Raw genomic sequence first — 16,216 nt, 5'->3', positions numbered from 1 at the left:
GGGCAGGAAATTACAGGATACGTCCAGAGCCGAATCACCATGACCGCGCGGGAATCGCCGGTGCGGAGGGGAAAAAGAAAGCAGGCTTGACTGGTCCTCAGACGACAGCAGATTCCTGCGATTCCTTCATTCTTCAGGCAGCGTGCATGAAGAATAGCGTCATCGGACAGCGAGGGGTGACCGTGTGTGGTGTCTCAGTCGGCGGAGTAGCGTTGGGCTCACAACCCACGGCCGGATCCAGGCGCCGCTAGCAGCCGCGCTCGACATCTCCACAGACTCCCGTCCCGCGGCGGGCATTGAAGTGGAAGGTTCGTGCGCGGGGAGAGAAGGATGGCTGAGCCGCTGATTGCAGGTTGGGGTGGGAGCGCACTGGCATGGGCGGGAGCTACTGGAGTTTAAAAACGGGAGGGCTCGCAATGCCAGGCAGCCACAGCCGCGGGCCGTCTGGCAAAAGCATCGTGGATTTTAGCAGCTGGCTAAAGCGCAGGGCCGAAGTGCTATGATCATAACACGAGACGAACCGTGCCGTGGAGGATAATGATGTGATCTGCCGGGAAGACGGGTCTGGGGGAGCGCGACACGCGAGTACGAAGGTGATCCACACGCGCGAATACGTTTCCTCTCGACGCTGTTTCAAGGGCCAGAGAGAGTGCTTATTCCGCGGCTGCTTGGCGGTGTGCGCATCCTTTGAGGCTGAGCGCGACTTGGTTTCGTACAAAGGACGGCGGGCTCCACCTGGACTCTCTCCCCGGGATGCGAGCGATGGGATGCAAAGCTACGCGCGGCCGAAGGCCTAGGCCTGCAGCCGGCAGCCACGTCGGCGCGGAGTGCGGTTGAGGGGGCGCTGCGGCGCGGTGGCAGCAGACGGGATGCCAAGGACACGGTTCAGATCACCGGGCGACTCAAGCCTCGCGGCCCTGAACGCGCAGACGACACGACGACAAGACATGACGGGGCGTGCAGAAAGCCGTCACTCGACACGAAAGAATACCCAATGCCACTGGCGCTGCCGCCGCACGTAGCGCACCTTCAGTCCTTCTCCGCGCGCTCGCCGACTGCAATCGTTGCCGCTTTCCTCGTCTCCTCCGCTCTCTCCGCTCTCGCTCAGTCGCCCGAGCACTCGCTGCTCATCGCCGCCGTTTCGTGGGCCCTGCTATGGACATACAGTAGTGCGCGCATCGGTCTCTGGACCGGTTGGGATAATGCGCTCAGGAGGCGGTACAGCTGGACCGCCGGCGCTCTGCTTGCTCTTGCCGCAGTCTGCGAGCAGACGGCACACGACCAGGAAGGCATATGGTGGACCAAGGTATGCTGGAAATGGCCCGTAGAGAAGACCCGCAGCATTGACTCGACATGCAGGCGCTCCTTCCAGCAACGCTGTGTGCGCTGCGCTCCGCCGATGTCGTCGCCCGCAGCTCCCCTTTCATGACCATCGAGGACCTCCAGGGCCCGGACGCCGGCCGCTACGACATTTCGAACCGGATGCTGGCCGTGCTGACTGTGGCAGGCGCAGGCGGGCTCAGCGTCGCAACAATCCTGCCGCATGTGCTGGCCCTGTCGCTGTGCAGCGCGCTTCTGACCAGCATTGCGCTGCTGGTCATCGAGCATGCCATAACCTCGATCAGGGACTACAAGCCAAGCATGAGTAACGGCCCGTCGCCCATCATCCCGATGCGGCCTCGTTCCAACACCGTGATCCGGTCTGACGCCTGGTTGGTGTCCCTGAGGGATACGTCGGCCGTCGTTGCGCCCGCCTGCTTCGTGCTTGCCTTCATCGTCGAGCGCAGTTTCAGGACCGACACGATATACCACGGATTGAATAACGATGACGCAGTCGGCGTCTGGGAGCATCCGGGATGGCTGTGGGCGCTGCAGTATGGGTTGCAACTAGCCTCTATGTCTGCAGTCAAGCACTTGACGCTCTTCTCGATGGTGAGTTCGGGTCCCATGCAATTTCCCGCCGCTAGCACTTTCGCACTATCTCCCTGTGCGTGCTGCTTATACCTGGGTTTCCCGCCTTATCTTCAACCGTCCGGCGTCTCACCCATTTCGGTTTGGGCGCCGCAAACCTGCTCGATTGCGCGTCGGTTCATGCCAATTCCCCGATTTGGGCGCGCGAGCATGATTGCACGCCTCCCTTCGGTCGCGCCTGGAATGCCATACCTCGTGCTCTTCTCCCCCACCACCGACCCGACAAGACACCTCACGTCGCGGATGCTGATACGATTGCTTCTCTAGATCCGCCAGGCTGGAGCTTTTCCTACTGCCTGCTCGACGGTGGCTGCCCTTCTCGTTGCTCGTTCTTATGCTGCTCCGTCCTTCACGAGCTTCTGGTTCGCTTTCATCTACAGCGGTGCCGGCGCTCTATCCTTGTTCAACCCTCCGGCCGGCAGCATGGTGCTAGCTAAACAGTTTCTGACCGTGCTATCGGTGGTCTCCTTCGTTTTGCTTAGCATAGGTTATTTGCGCCAATCGGTTTCGAAGTTCGACCCCCTCTACGGCGCCGCGCCCCATGATCAAAACACCGAATTTGCGCCACCAGGCGATGCCCTCCGCCCGCTTGCGCTCCCTTCGCCCGATGTGCACCCTATCGAACATTTGGTCAAGGGCGCAGAAAAGAACTGGGAGCAAGTATTGTCACGCCAATCGCAAACCCTGGGCGATGCCGTGGCCGAGTACCGACGGCGCTATGGAGTTCCGCCGCCTCCCAACTTCGATCGGTGGTTTGATTTCGCGAAGAGGAAAGGCGTCCCGCTTATCGACGATGGCTACGACTCGATCTATCATTCATTACTACCGTTTTGGGCGCTGGAACCGGCTACAATCCGCTCCCGCGTCAGGGAAGCCATTGGCCATAGTGAAAATGCTCTTATCGGGTTGTTGATCAGGGACGGCCAAGCTACGCACGTCGAAGGCGGCCAAGATTGGCAGAGAGAGGCGACGTTGGGTATGATGAAAAGCTTTCTCGCTTTCCTTCCGGACATGGACCTTGCTTTCAACATTCACGATGAGCCCCGCGTCGTTGTACCGAATGACGAGCTGTCCCGCCTTGTGGAACGTGCCAAGAATGCCCGCACGTCTGTGGCTTCAGCCATCGAGCCGCCGAAGAATCAGTTCTCTAAGCGTCCGAAAGACATGAACAGTGGTAAACGAATTGAGGAAGTCAAAACGACCCGCTTCAACCGGTTTGCGCATCAAGGAACTTGGACACATTCTCGCCTCTCCTGCCCGCCAGAAAGCCAATCGCGGAGCCTCGACGAACATCCAAAGGATAACTTGACCGCGTATGCCGCCGGTGATCTTGGCTTCATCTACAATGCTTCAGCCTTCTCGGACATCTGCAACTCTCCTTCGTTATCCTCTACTTTCGGTTTCTTCGACCGGCCAAATGCCTTCAATCTCGTACAGGAGCTCTTCCCCATCTTCTCGCAGAGCAAGATAAGCAGTTATCAGGATATCCTGTACCCAAGTCCGTGGTACTGGTACGGGAAGGTGCCGTACGACAGAGAACGGGAACTTGCATGGGAGGACAAGGCAGACAGCCTTTACTGGCGAGGTTCAACAACCGGTGGATTCAGCCGTAACGGTGGCTGGCGCCGCCAGCATCGCCAACACGTGGTTTCTCGCTTGAACGAGCCCGGCAAAGCCAACATCATGGCGCTGCACGACGAAGGTAACGGCCCCGTTTGGGCTCCCAAGACGGTGTCTAGGAAGGACTACGCGGAACTCATGGACGTCCACTTCTCGCACATTGGCCAGTGCGACCCTGGTGACTGCGACGCCCAGCGGGAGTACTTCAAGCTGGCACCGGCAGCGGACCAGCAGGACGCCTGGTCGTACAAGCATCTTCTCGACATGGATGGAAATGCTTTCAGCGGACGCTTCTACGCTTTCCTCCAGAGCAAGAGTATGGTGTATAAGATGGCCGTCTTCCGCGAGTGGCACTCGGATTGGCTGCAGCCGTGGCTGCATTATGTTCCCCTCTCCCTGCGGGGCGACGAGTGGCTTGAGACTATCCGTTTCTTCTCGAGCAGTGATGGAAGCGACGGCAAGAAGGTGGCTAAGAAGATGGCGGACGAGGGGCGCGACTGGGCGGGGAAGGCGTTGAGGAATGTGGATTTTGAGGCTTGGTTCTTCAGGCTGCTGCTTGAGTGAGTTTCCCACAAGCCACAATCCTCCTTTGTATGTTGAATTCTAACGACGTGTTACCAGATACGGCCGCCTCATCGACGACAACAGAGATACGATCGGATACCCCGGCCCTTGAAGACCACGCGCTTGCTTTGTTTTTCTCGTCTTCTAATCTGGTTAACTTTCGTATTCAACACGATAGAGTCGGTTTTTTCATTTTCCTCACATCGCTGCCGGCGCGCACAGCATCGTCTTGGCGTTATCTTGTTCTATTCCCTCCTTTTCTCTGTACTATCTCCCGACGTTGGCTTTGCTCGAGGCAAGAAAAATTGTCTCGTAGGTTTTTTTTTTTGGTTCGTCTTCGTCGCATTAAAGGAAAAAACTGTATAACTGGACCTGATGGGAATGACCGCGCATGGAAATGGCATAATTTTCTTCTCAGTTGGATTGGGCGAATGATGACAATTCCTTTTCGTTCGGTTTGTCTATTGGCGTGCGATGAAAGTTTTGCCGTAATGACAACCGCCGATGCGTTGGATGGTCTGTGATAGCGTGTGAATGGGAGGGGATTTGTCATGATATCAGAGTAGTATGGTTTGTTAATGTTACTTCTGCTCTTTATACCACCTTTCTTGTGACTCGCGTTCTACTTTCGGGCCATGCTTTAATAAAGTGAAAAGGTATAAAATGTATGTGAGGTGAATCACTGTATTTTTCACGTCCTTTTCACGCTGTCGAGCCCGAGTCCGCGCTTTACGGCCAACTCACATCATCACGCCGGCTTTCTCTCAGTTTCATCACCTCATAGATAGGCACTGGAGACGATGGATCCATGCGTCACATCCGCCAGCGCCTGCTTTCCACCGTGCTGCACGCAATAAGCCCTTCTTTCCGTCGTCTCTGACTGTCTTGCGGAGACCACAATTTATTGAATTTTCGTTCTCCCTAAGAGAAAAAGAAACCCAAGGCTCACGTCTGTCCCCCCTTTCCAAAATAGGAAAAACAAAAGAGAGGTAGAAAAAGTATAGAACCAAAGTTATCCTCTCACTGTCTCTCCCTCCTCTCTTCAGACTCCCATTCTGGAACCCTCTGATATTCGATATTTCCCCAAAAAAGAGCAAAAAGAAACTTAAGAGAACGAGCACAAACGCAGTACCAGTCTGTAAGTACTTATCCCATCACTGTGCAGCAAACGAATGAATCAGTAACTCACGCATTTGGGTACGCAAGAAAACGAAAAACTAGTAGGTGAAAGTACGAACCAGTAAGATAGAAAAGAGGAAAAAAGGGCTTCATATCATACAATATACAGAGTAGTACAACCTAGAAATCCCGTGTGCCATCAGGTAAGCTTAAATCAGAGCTCATAGAAAAGAAGAGAGGATGGCGATTTGGTTGGTTGATCAGTTGGTCGGCGGTGAAGAGAAGAAGAAGTTCAAAGTCGTAGCAAGCCAAAGCCGCAAGCATGCTCCAGACCAGCAAGAAGGGGAGAAGTAGAGCGAGAGACCAGACGAAACGAAAAGGGCATCTCCGGGTAACAGCCGCAAGTCAGGAGCGAACGTGTCTCGAAAACTCCGCAAAAGGCAGGAGTAAAGAAGAAAAAAGGGGAGAAACAGCTGACATGGCCGTCCACAAAAAAAAACCCCGCAAACTGCTACCGCTCCACCGTCACCTTGACGCCCTCCACCCCCTTCAACAACTGCTTCACCCCGCCGCCACCGCCAACACCAGCACCAGGCGCACCGGCACCAAACCCACCACCTCCCACCCCCTTCCCATCAACAACAACAACGCTCCCACTCCCACCATCCCCATCCACCACCACCTCAGCACCGATGACACTTCCCACGATCCTCCTAATGACCTCGAGTCCGACCTGCTCACGCACGATCCAGTGGCCAGCGCCCTCGCACACGACGACGGCGCCACCCTTGCTGAAGTGGTCGCCGATGCCCTCGAGTGCGAGTCGCCAGTCGAATGCGACGTCGTCCTTGCCGGCGACGAGCGTGGTCGGCGCGCGCAGGGCGCCCTGAGGCCCGCTAGAGCTATCGAAGAGCGAGGCGCCGACACTTAGGCTGGAGCGTCGGCTACCGCGGCTAGCGTAGCTGCCGTACAGGCCTCCAACGCTGGAACGGCGGCGGCGGTGGCGGGCGAAGCCGCCGACACCGTCTTCTCCCTGCTGCTGTTGTTGCTCGGCGGCTGATTGTGTTTTTTCTGAGCTTTGCGTCGGTGGCGGTGGAGGCGGAGGGCTGGAGAATGATGACGCGAACTTACTGCTTGTGGGCGATGTGCCGGTCGACGAACCGACGAGGGTCGAGTTGGAGCTGTCGAGAACGGAGAGCGAGAGGATCGTCTGCAGGCTCTTGGACCAGTGGCCCAGGATCAGGCCGTCGCGGTAGTAGCGTGTCTTTTGGAACCAGGCGTGGCTCGCTGAGGTGGCGCGGGTGTGGACGGTTGAAGGGTAGGCGGTTGGCGTCGAAATGTCGTTGACTGCTTGCTTTTCCGGCACGGCAGGAAGCGGTATGGAGAGGGTGGTTTTGCACTGGGAAATACCTGGACCGAGGGAGCTGGCAAGGGCTTCAGCAGCTTCCTCTATGGAGCTCCTGCCGCTGCCGTCGCTGGGAGTATTGGTAGAGGCAATGGAGTGGATTTTGCCGAGGAACCAGCTGCCAGTGAAGGAACCTAGCACTTTGGCTAAGAAATCAGGGAGAGTAAAAGCAAAAATATAATGAGACTTGCTGAGCTGTGAGAGCAACGGCCGAAGTGTTCGCCAAGAATTACGGAGAAGGCGGAAATTTAACGGTTGCTGAAGCCACGTGTGACACATGCGGCGGGCAGAGGAGATTCGTGCTTGAGCATTGGAAATCCAAAGCCTAGGCTGTTTTGTGATGGTTATAATTAGCAATTTGCGTGGATATCAAATCATATAAGACAAGTTTGGAGAAGTATTTTGAGAGTGCATGAAGTTGCGATGAGCATTGAATCAAAACATCAAGGAAAATCTGAACATAGTATAGATTTTAGGAATAAATAGAAAAACATAGCAGTCAAGAGAGCATAAAAACAATCCCAGGGACACACGAATGGTCATGAAGAGAGTACGTCCACTTACCAACACGATGCTTACGATAACGAAGTGGTCCGCCAACTGCGGTGCCTCACTAGCGAGCCTGCAGGCAACTGCACCACCCCAGTCGTGGCTCACGAGCACAACCTGACCCCTCTCGTCGACAGCTCCACCGACGGCACCGCCCTCCTCGCCGCTGCCATCCACGCCGTACTTCTCCCGCATGCCCAGCACGAAGCCCGTCACCGCCTCCAGCACGTTGTACGCGTTGTACTCGGCCAGGCTGTCGCTGCCACCATAGCCGGGCAGGTCGAGCGCCACGTACACCGTGTCTCGATCGAGGTTCTGCTTCTGCGAGAGGAAGTCCTTCCACAGGGCCCAGCTATCAGGGAAGCCGTGCAGCAAGACCACGAGGTTTGGGCGTGGGCCAGCATCCCAGGCCGAAGCGACGTAATGCAGGGTAACGGGGGATTCGTCGGGTGTGGTGAAGAAGGCGTGAGTGAAGTTGGGGATGGGAGGCTTCGAGAGGTCCCAGATGCGGTCGCGGGCTGGACGACTGGCCGTTAGCTTGTGCGTGCGAGTGGGGTTTGTGACTTATCTCCTAGCGTGATGCTGTGAAGGGGGCTGAGGACGAATTGAGGGTTGACGGAGGTAGATAAGCAATGAACAGGGACGAACCGGCAGCCAGCTCCTTCTCGGTGACCTTCTTGTGGCGGCGGCGGAAGAAGAGTGCATCGCGGAGGGCGGACAGCATCCAGACGAAACCGACCAGCAGACCGTAGCTGAGGGTGAAGCCGCGCCAGAGCGAGCGGGCCAGGTTCGACGAGGATGTCGACCCCTTCGACTCCATTGTCGGATCACGAGCCCTCCGGGTGTTGGGACTCAAATCTCGCATTCCGGTGATTTGCTGGGGGGATGGTTGGCTGGGCAGAAGCAGGGGGCGGTGGAAGAGCTACTGTGTCTGCACGGTGTATCACTCTGAGGTGGCAGTAAGGGTGGAAATGGATGATAGTCAAAGCCGAGGGCGGCACATGGCACACTGGGATAGCAATTACTCCTTCGTTCGGGGGCGGCAAAAAGAAGCTTTCCCGCTACGGCAGTATCGCGGCTTGGGCGGAGCGAACAAAGCTAGTACGCAGGGAAACAAGTAGTGGCGGTGCGAAGGGGAGAAGTGCAGCAAGCAAAGGCGGGGGCGTCAAACCGCTCTTAACATTTTGGCGCGCAAGCCGCTAGAGTAGGGCGGAGCGGCGTCCAGCGGACCACGCGCGTGGCTCTGCCCGAATTGGCAATCGTCGGGTCTCCTGCGTGTGCTGCTGGCGCGGAGCAGAGAGGACGTTCCGTGCGGAAGTGGCGGCACGCGAGACTGGCTGGGTTTGTGGTGGGTGTGGTTGCAGGCAGAGGGCCGCAAGCAGGACGGCGGCGGGAGCTGCTGCTGGGAGCTCCCGGCGGCCGATGATGCAACCCGCCCGAGCACGGGCCCGCGTCCCGCGTGTGGGGAAACGGCGCCCTACGCCTCCTTCCCTGTGTGCGTCTTTGAAACGTGATCTTCGCTGCCGTGCTCGCTGCGGAAAAGTCCCTCAGCAGCAACATACGCAACCAACACCGTCTCGGGCGTGACTGCTCCTGCAGGCACCGGCAGGAGCTGAGCCCCCTCAATCGCAACTCATCCCCGATCCCATCGATGCCATTGCCTAGCGCAGGCCATGTCACTTACCGTATCAAATCCATGCCTGCGCTGGTCACCCGCCAGTCGACCAGCTCGTCGATCGCCATGCTTACGATCCGCACGCCTCAAAACGGCCACGAGCCATCCGGCCAGCCACGTCTCGACAAGTAGTGACCCTCCGCAACGTGCTACGCATAGGGCCCGCGTAACCGTGTGTATCTCCAAGCCACCGCCGTGTGCCACTGACTTCATCCCGTTCAGCCCAGCACACCCGTGTGAATTGCGTGAAAGAACTCACGGGACTGATGCAAGGCCCCTGGATTGGTGTGCATGAAGGTAAAACAACGGGCAGCCGGCGCTGTTCCTGTCTCACGCAGTAGCAACTGCCCACGAGACACGATTTGGGCTGCTGATTGGCCGGCCAAGTTCGTCCCGCTGGGCTCCTCTCCTTTATGCTCAACAGCAGACGTCATTGATGAGATAATCTTTTTTGGTTGTGTTGAACAGATGCTTGATTGAATGACGGCATACATCTGCCCCTGCAGGGCGAGTCTGTTTGAGCAGCGCAAGACTTGGCCATGCCCAACGCCCATCCGTCAGCAGGGGTGCGTGCAGAGTGAAAAGCAATCCAAGGCCTCACGTCTCAGGTGATCACTTCGCTCTCTCAACTCTACACTGGTTGGGCTTTTGTGCTGTGAAAATCTTCCCAGCTCCCGGCCAATCACTATCAATACGGACTGTTTCTCCCCCCACGAATGCATACAGATAACCAACACAAGACGCCCCACAGCTGGCCTTTACCAATCATTGAGCGAGCCACGAGCAGCCGAGGTGCACAGAATAACTCATTCGCATTAGACCCTTGGAAGGCCATGACAGTTACCATACAAGACAAAACGAGAATACAACACTGGCGCCTGGACATGCTGAACAAAAGCCTCGGTAGAAGCATGCCAGGAAGGAGAGGATATCGGAGAATACAAGTAGCCACCAAAGCGGATTCGGTACAGAGACAGGATATAAGCAGTGAAAGTGGCTGAGCATGAAAATCCAGATGTTGCCATGAAGAAAGGTGGATGCATAAGGGCTATGCGACGCAAGCCATGCCGAACAAACACCAAAACATGAAGGAGACTTATGTATGATGCTCGGGAATGGTCAAGAGATAGAGAATCAAGAGAAATACAGGAGTGCTGTCGACGGAGAAGACTACGTAGGGGCGTTGCTTGGAAAACACTAAGAGGAAAGGCTCAGCGCGAAAGCGCCAACAATCATCACTTCGTAACAAGAGCAGGAAGGGAAGATCAGGGATGTTCAGTCGGGCTCAAAATAGCCTCCTTAACCTCCGCCTTTTTCTCAGACGTCTCTGCCTCTTCGGCTGCGGGAGGGTCGCCAAAATCCGGCTCCGAGAATAGCGCCTTCGCCGTCTCCGTTGTAGCGCTTGCAACCTCTGGTTTTGGAGCGGTCGACGCCGCCGTGGCCGTTTCCTGGGCTTGGCTGACGCCTCCAGCTCCATTGTCTTTTCGGGTCTTATCCAGTCCACGGGGGCTTCCGCTGCCCGAAGAAGGAAGGCTATGATGCTGAGCATCGTGATGGGGACGAGGGACCGAATGTTCCGGCAGCTCCCGCTTAGGGGCGTTCGAGGCGGAAGCTCGCCTGAGATGCTCGAGTTCGAGAAGGGACGAGCGACGGAGCGTCTCAAGTCTTTCTTCGGGATTCTTATTCACAGCGCTCAGTCAGCTCTCAGTTGTACAGGCGGAAAGCTTCAAACATTATGCTTTTGAGGAGACAAAAGCAGGCATAATAAGAGCTTCTCCGCCCACATCGTCTCCTCGTTCGTTCTTGACATCCTTGGCAGACTTGACCGGTGCGAGATGCGTAGGCAATTCCGGGGCGGAAGTGGTGACGGCAGGTGCACTCAAAGCAACTGATGTTGCAGCCAAGACCTGCGAGGTGGCCAACGAGCGAGAGGATGGCCGACGAGGGGGAGAACGCGGACGACGAAACAATTCAAGGTTCTCGGAACGAAAGCCGCATTTGGGGCATCCCCAAACAAATGTGCCGCTTACCCATTCAGCTTGCGATGGTACCCCTTCAGCGGCTGGCAGCTCGCCGGTCTCATCTCGTTCGCCTCCCCAAAACGTCGGTCGTCGAACGGGCGCGGGCGTTACAGGAAGACTAGGCCTCTCAACTGCACTGGGGAAGTCAGTCAAGATCAGGCTTTCACGGCGCCCACTGGCGCCATCTCCCGTGGGCGATAAAAGGTCAATGGGCTTGGCTAAGCCTTCGAGGGAGATGCTAGCAGGCTTAGCCTTCTTCGTCTGAGCGCCCATTACGGCGCGAACGTATTTCTCAATTCCAGGAACGCTATCCCAAGCATTGGCGCTGCTTTGTCCAAAGCTCTGCCAGGGATCTTCAGGAGTCTTCGGTGTGGCAGGCGAAGCAGAACCCTTTGAAGTTAAGTCTTCTCTCTCAGACGGGGGCGCTGGAACATTCTCTGCGGAAGCGGCAACCTGTGGCTCTGGCTGAGGCGACGGAAGGTCTTCCGCGAACACTCGAGTGGGTTTCGGCCTTTCACGCTCCTGTTCCCAAGGAAAGATCGCTTTCGGCACTACTCGTGGAGTAGGCTTCGACTCTGGCACATCATACCACATGTTCTTCGGAGGCTCCGGGTACGTAGCTGGGGCTTGGAAGAGCTGTCGGTCCTCGCTAAATGTATAAGTCTCCGTGGGGAAGTTTGCAGCTTCGGGCCGCGACTCTACTGGAGGGGCGGCACTGGAATATATTAGCAATGCTAGCATCTACGTCAATAGAAGGCCTACCGGGTAGCATCCCACTCCATGTGGGGCGGTGAAAACCTCCTCTCCGGCTCTGGCTCCGGATGAGGAGGGGAAGGATGCTCAGCAGACTGTGCGGGGTGCGCGGGTTGCACAGCATGCTGGGCAGGCTCGGTAAGCGAAGCTACAGCCGTCTCTGCAGTCTGAGCCGGGGTAGCTTGCTGTATCGTGTTGGGGGCGGCTTGGAGCACCCTTTCGGCGTCCACTTGTTCTGCCTGGGCTGGGGTTAACATTTCGGGGATACACGGGGCCTTACGCGACCTACCTTCTCTCTGAGATGCCTGTCGTAGACAGCCCACCACCGCGCAGAGAGCTCGCTGTAGACACCAGCGCCGCCTCCATACCGGGAGTCCCTGGTCCATGGCTTGTTCTTGCCAATGAAGTGTACCAGACTGAGCTTGCTCTTGTAGTGTCGGAACGCTGGCTCCCACTGGTACTGGGCGTTCGGGGTACAATTGTACAAGAAGCTGAGCCTGTGCCAGCCCCTGTGCTCATAGTATTGGTTGAGCAGGCCCTGGTCTGCACCGTCAAAACTGTCTCCACTTGTAGCCAGAGTCTGCAATGCCCAGTAGTCTCCCATGTTGGGGCTCAGGACCATCACCCCACTGTTGAAGCAGTCCGGCCATCCACTGTCGGGGGCGGCGGCGAAGGGCGCCTCGAGGTCGAAGAGCTCGTCGGGAGCCCGCAGGGCAACTACGTCAGCGTCGATGTAAACCAGCTTGCGGAACTGGAGCTGGCGCCAGAGCGCGATCTTGGTGAAGGTGTAGGCGAGGTCACCGCGATCCATGAGGTAAAGATTGGCAGGCTTCGGGTTGCCTACGCGCGGCACAGGAATCACATAGTCGTAAAGTTTCTGTCGTACCGGTCAACAATTGCGGTGATGAGGGCCAATGGCAGGCCAATGGCTACCTTGAGCTCCGAAACCGAGTCTGCAGACAGCGTATCTAGCGTGATGAGAGCGGCGAGTTTCCTCGTCGTACCACCATCGCGGAGCGAATGCGCAAGTACGGCGGCACCTGTTGGAGTGAGCGATATGCGCTTCGGACTCGGGCTGCGAGCTTCGCGGCGCACCTGGCATGTATGAGTCGCTCATGACGAGCTTCACGCAAGTTAGCGCAAGACAGCGGATAGCAGCAGGACAGACAACTCACCGTGCAGTACGCATCCTCGCCTTGGGGCGCCATTGCGACAGTCGATCAGGGAGAGCGGTGCGGGCGGCGACTTGGGCGGAGGCGGGCAGAGTGGGCGGTTGAGAGAATGTTTTCCCCGCCGCAGATCCACGAGCGTTGGGTGCACCTGAGCAGCAGAGCAAGAGGCGTCCAAGCAGGGCGCGGAGGGCGGAGAAAAGCTGGGGGCAGAAGAGATCACGCGGCTTGCTCAACGCGACGCCATGTCCGCGAGTTCGTACCGCGGACGTGCGTGCGAGGCGTCGATGCGGGTCCCTGTCCTTGCCTGTGCCGTTGCTAGGACGACTTTTTTTGCAGCGCTGACTGACAAGCGCTCGCGAAGCTCTGGGCGGCGACGGAAGCTTGGGCCGGCCTCAATGATGCAATCAATCGTCCCAAGAACCCTCCGCCGAAAGTCGCCCCGTCACGCCGTTGCAATCGCAGCCGCCCGTTTTATTTCCCTCGCACCCGTCCGACTGTACGAAATGCTGTGCCCGCTCTCTCCGCAGCGCGCGACCACGGGTTGTATTGCCTGTGAAGCTACACACGGACCCCTGGGCGCTTAATTAATCTCAACGTGCTGCAGCAGCAGGCATACCTCGCCACCATCCTCGAAACGTCTCTCACACAAGCCGTTCCGAGGCTTTGCGACAGCTCAATACGTTGAATATTCGTTGCTGACGGCAATATTTGCCTACACCCTGGCAGAGGATATTCTGTTCATGCAATGGCGCACACACCAACGCAATCCAGGCACACTCTGCAACTACAATCCAGGCCAGTGCAGCCTCGTGATTCAGGCGCGGGAGGCGATTCGCCACCGAGTCTCGAGTCTCGTTTACGCTCGCTCACCAGATAAACGGCACCATCCTCGCCCGTCTCTCCACTGTCTCGCTACCAAATTTCGTCGCATACCATTCCTTCGTTCCAGCAGCCGTCACACCCAAATTCACACCTACAAAGACCACCGCACACAGCACTGTCTTGTTGACCAACTGTCCCACCGGCGCAGCTACAATTGACAAGGCCAGGTAGATGAGGCACTCGAACGTGTAGTGTGGGCACACGATGTAGCGGAAAGCCCCTTGGGTGGGCAAAGTGTACTTTCGCAGGCCAAAGAGGTAGGCGTGGGCATTGTGCTGCTGCTTGGAGGCCCAAAGAAAAAGCAAAGTGCCGCCGACCAGCCGCAGGCCCAGCAACGGTGGCCTGATTTCGCTGCCGTCAACCGACGCTTGCAAAGCCGGAGCCCCTTCGACCCAGATGGCAATCGACATGGCGCCATAGAACAGAAGACCCAGCAGCCAGTGCGTGATCCACATCTTGGAAGAAGAAGGGCGCGACAGCGCGGCGGACTCGTACAGACGTCGCGAGCCTTGTACGAGCATAAGCAGCCAGGCTAGTTGGACTTGTGCCACAGACATGGTGGCTGTACGATGGCCGGCGGCCTTGCTGGCGATGAGTTTCAGGAGGGCGCCATCAGTGGCATGCTGCTCCGCCCAGAAGATGGAGCCGAGCACGGACAGGACGTAGAAGTGGGCGAACCAGGCGTGCGGGACGCGGTACGTGGCCAGGTGGTCGAGCAAGGCGGAAAGCGCATTGCGCGTTGGTGAGGCTGGGGCTGCGGAGGTGTTTGCTGCGCGCGAACCGTAGGCGAGGAAGCGAGAGCGAAAGGCTGGGACGGCGTCGACGGCGAGAACCTTGCGCGTTGGGCGTCTGCGTCAGCGAACAGCGGTCTGCAGCGGTGGGCAGGCTGCGCAAGCGAAAAGGACACGGTGGATTACAATCGAGGCTGCGGTGAGGAAAAGGGACCGCAGAAGAAGGACGGGCTCGAGGCGGGCGACCAGCGGGTGCAGGAGCGGGGAGGCCATGCCGGTCTCGCGCTGGGGCTGGGGGAGTGATAAGCTAAAGGCTCTGCGGTGTTTCGTGACGCTGTTCAGCGGGCTGTCAGAGCGTTAATGCCTCAACGCATCCTATTCGCGCCGGCGCGCTCTCGCAGCAGCCGTCGCAACCGCGCTCTTCCTCGCGGGCTCAGGGGCAGGGTGGCGATAAGGTGATCCCGCCGGTGGGCGAGGCCAGCGTGTCGCGCGTCCGTCAGGCACCGCGGGTATCACGAGTCGAGGCGGTTTTGTGCAGCAGCCTGCATTATGTCAGCACCCGGCCCGTGCTGGCCGCCTCCTCTCTGTCTCCAGCCAGCGGTCGCGCTTCCTCGCCTTCGCCTTCCCACACCTCCCACGCCTGCTCCGTACCGCTCTTTCCTCACCACCACCTCCCTCCCCGCCCCCGACGACACCCACACGACGCACCGTCCATCCCACCACTCCTCCACGTGCTCCCACGCGGCAAGCTGGCTGAAGTGCACGCCCAGATCGCCGTCCGACAAGCACTCGACGCGCACCGGTCTGCTGAGCAACTGGCGCCCACGGTCATCAGGCTTCACCCGGGCCCCCTCCAGCATGAGGCAGGCATCACCTGTAATCAAAAGTCCGTGATGAGCAGTAGCGCTGCTGTCGCTGACCACTTGCCGCCGCCGAATCCATCTGGCAACGGAGAGCCGCAGTCGGTGCAGCCTTCCCTCCATCGAATCCGGTCCCCAGCGCCTCCATCGTCCCCCCCACTCACCGACAAGGACAGCAAAGCCTCCCACGTTCGCAATGGGAACCATGGACGAGATGCTCATGCCGAGCAGGATGAATCCGAGGCGGAGACGGTCGTCTTGTCTGGGCCCGAGCATGACGAGACGAAGAGGCCGAAGAAGGTAATCAAGCACGAACGCAATGACGATGACGAGGAGATGCGCGACATTCCATCGGCCAAGTCTCTTTCCGATGGCCCAAAGAACCACCCCACTCGCAAAAGTCCTTACCCACTGGCCCCTCCAAATGGCGTCCCCGAATCCAAGCGTAACGGTACCAACGGCCGCGAGCGTGCCCAGTCGCACGAATACGGCCATTCCAGTCGCAAGGCTTCTTCAGCTTTCTCCAGTGACCATGACTATCCTCACAAGAATGTTTCATCCGCCCGGAATCACTCTCACTCGCCCCCTCTCGGTCATGACTCACGTGCAAGAAGCTCATCCGCTGCCGATACGCGGAAACGGAAAGTACGAGAAAATCAAGCTGATTTGGAACCGCCCCGGCAACGGCACAAGACCGAAGCTCTCAGCAAAAACTCCAGGAATCCAGCCTCGCCCATCGCTGCCGGCATCAAAGTTCACAGGAGATCAGCTTCCACCCAGTCTCTTGTGCAAAACGCCCATGGCCGTAGGCGGCGTGAAAACACCCGCCAGGACAAGGATTGGGTCTCAGATGACAGCGAAGAATCAAATAATTCCTCGCCCCATCCTCAGTCC

The 16,216-nt window shown here is 57.9% G+C and overlaps 4 protein-coding genes across 4 annotated transcripts; 1 reads left to right on the top strand and 3 right to left on the bottom strand.

Annotated features, from left to right (window-relative positions):
- Positions 1-994: 994 nt before the first annotated feature.
- On the top strand, positions 995-4,267 carry LTHEOB_12672 (Lipopolysaccharide-modifying protein; the record flags this gene model as incomplete). Its single annotated transcript, XM_035509565.1, has 4 exons — positions 995-1,306; positions 1,360-1,932; positions 2,239-4,151; positions 4,213-4,267. 4 exons carry the CDS (start codon positions 995-997, stop codon positions 4,265-4,267), a joined length of 2,853 nt encoding a protein of 950 aa, XP_035363941.1.
- A 1,518-nt stretch (positions 4,268-5,785) lies between these two features.
- LTHEOB_12671 (Alpha beta hydrolase fold protein) lies at positions 5,786-8,093 on the bottom strand (the record flags this gene model as incomplete). The annotated part of the gene is made up of 3 exons (XM_035509564.1): positions 5,786-6,874; positions 7,244-7,746; positions 7,877-8,093. The coding sequence occupies 3 exons, from the start codon at positions 8,091-8,093 to the stop codon at positions 5,786-5,788; spliced, it is 1,809 nt and encodes a 602-aa protein (XP_035363940.1).
- A 2,075-nt stretch (positions 8,094-10,168) lies between these two features.
- LTHEOB_12670 (Glycosyl transferase family 8) lies at positions 10,169-12,885 on the bottom strand (the record flags this gene model as incomplete). Its single annotated transcript, XM_035509563.1, has 8 exons — positions 10,169-10,582; positions 10,688-10,810; positions 10,934-11,639; positions 11,687-11,916; positions 11,967-12,554; positions 12,611-12,717; positions 12,773-12,800; positions 12,853-12,885. The coding sequence occupies 8 exons, from the start codon at positions 12,883-12,885 to the stop codon at positions 10,169-10,171; spliced, it is 2,229 nt and encodes a 742-aa protein (XP_035363939.1).
- Positions 12,886-13,715: 830 nt separating this feature from the next.
- On the bottom strand, positions 13,716-15,598 carry LTHEOB_12669 (3-oxo-5-alpha-steroid 4-dehydrogenase; the record flags this gene model as incomplete). The annotated part of the gene is made up of 4 exons (XM_035509561.1): positions 13,716-14,564; positions 14,649-14,796; positions 15,114-15,336; positions 15,487-15,598. The coding sequence occupies 4 exons, from the start codon at positions 15,596-15,598 to the stop codon at positions 13,716-13,718; spliced, it is 1,332 nt and encodes a 443-aa protein (XP_035363938.1).
- Between the last annotated feature and the right edge of the window lie 618 nt (positions 15,599-16,216).

This window comes from Lasiodiplodia theobromae (genome assembly GCF_012971845.1).
Source record: "Lasiodiplodia theobromae strain AM2As chromosome Unknown scaffold_70, whole genome shotgun sequence".
Taxonomy (NCBI): Eukaryota; Fungi; Ascomycota; class Dothideomycetes; order Botryosphaeriales; family Botryosphaeriaceae; genus Lasiodiplodia; species Lasiodiplodia theobromae.
Note: the sequence above shows the minus strand (reverse complement) of the source record. Positions and strands in the feature narration are given on the sequence as shown.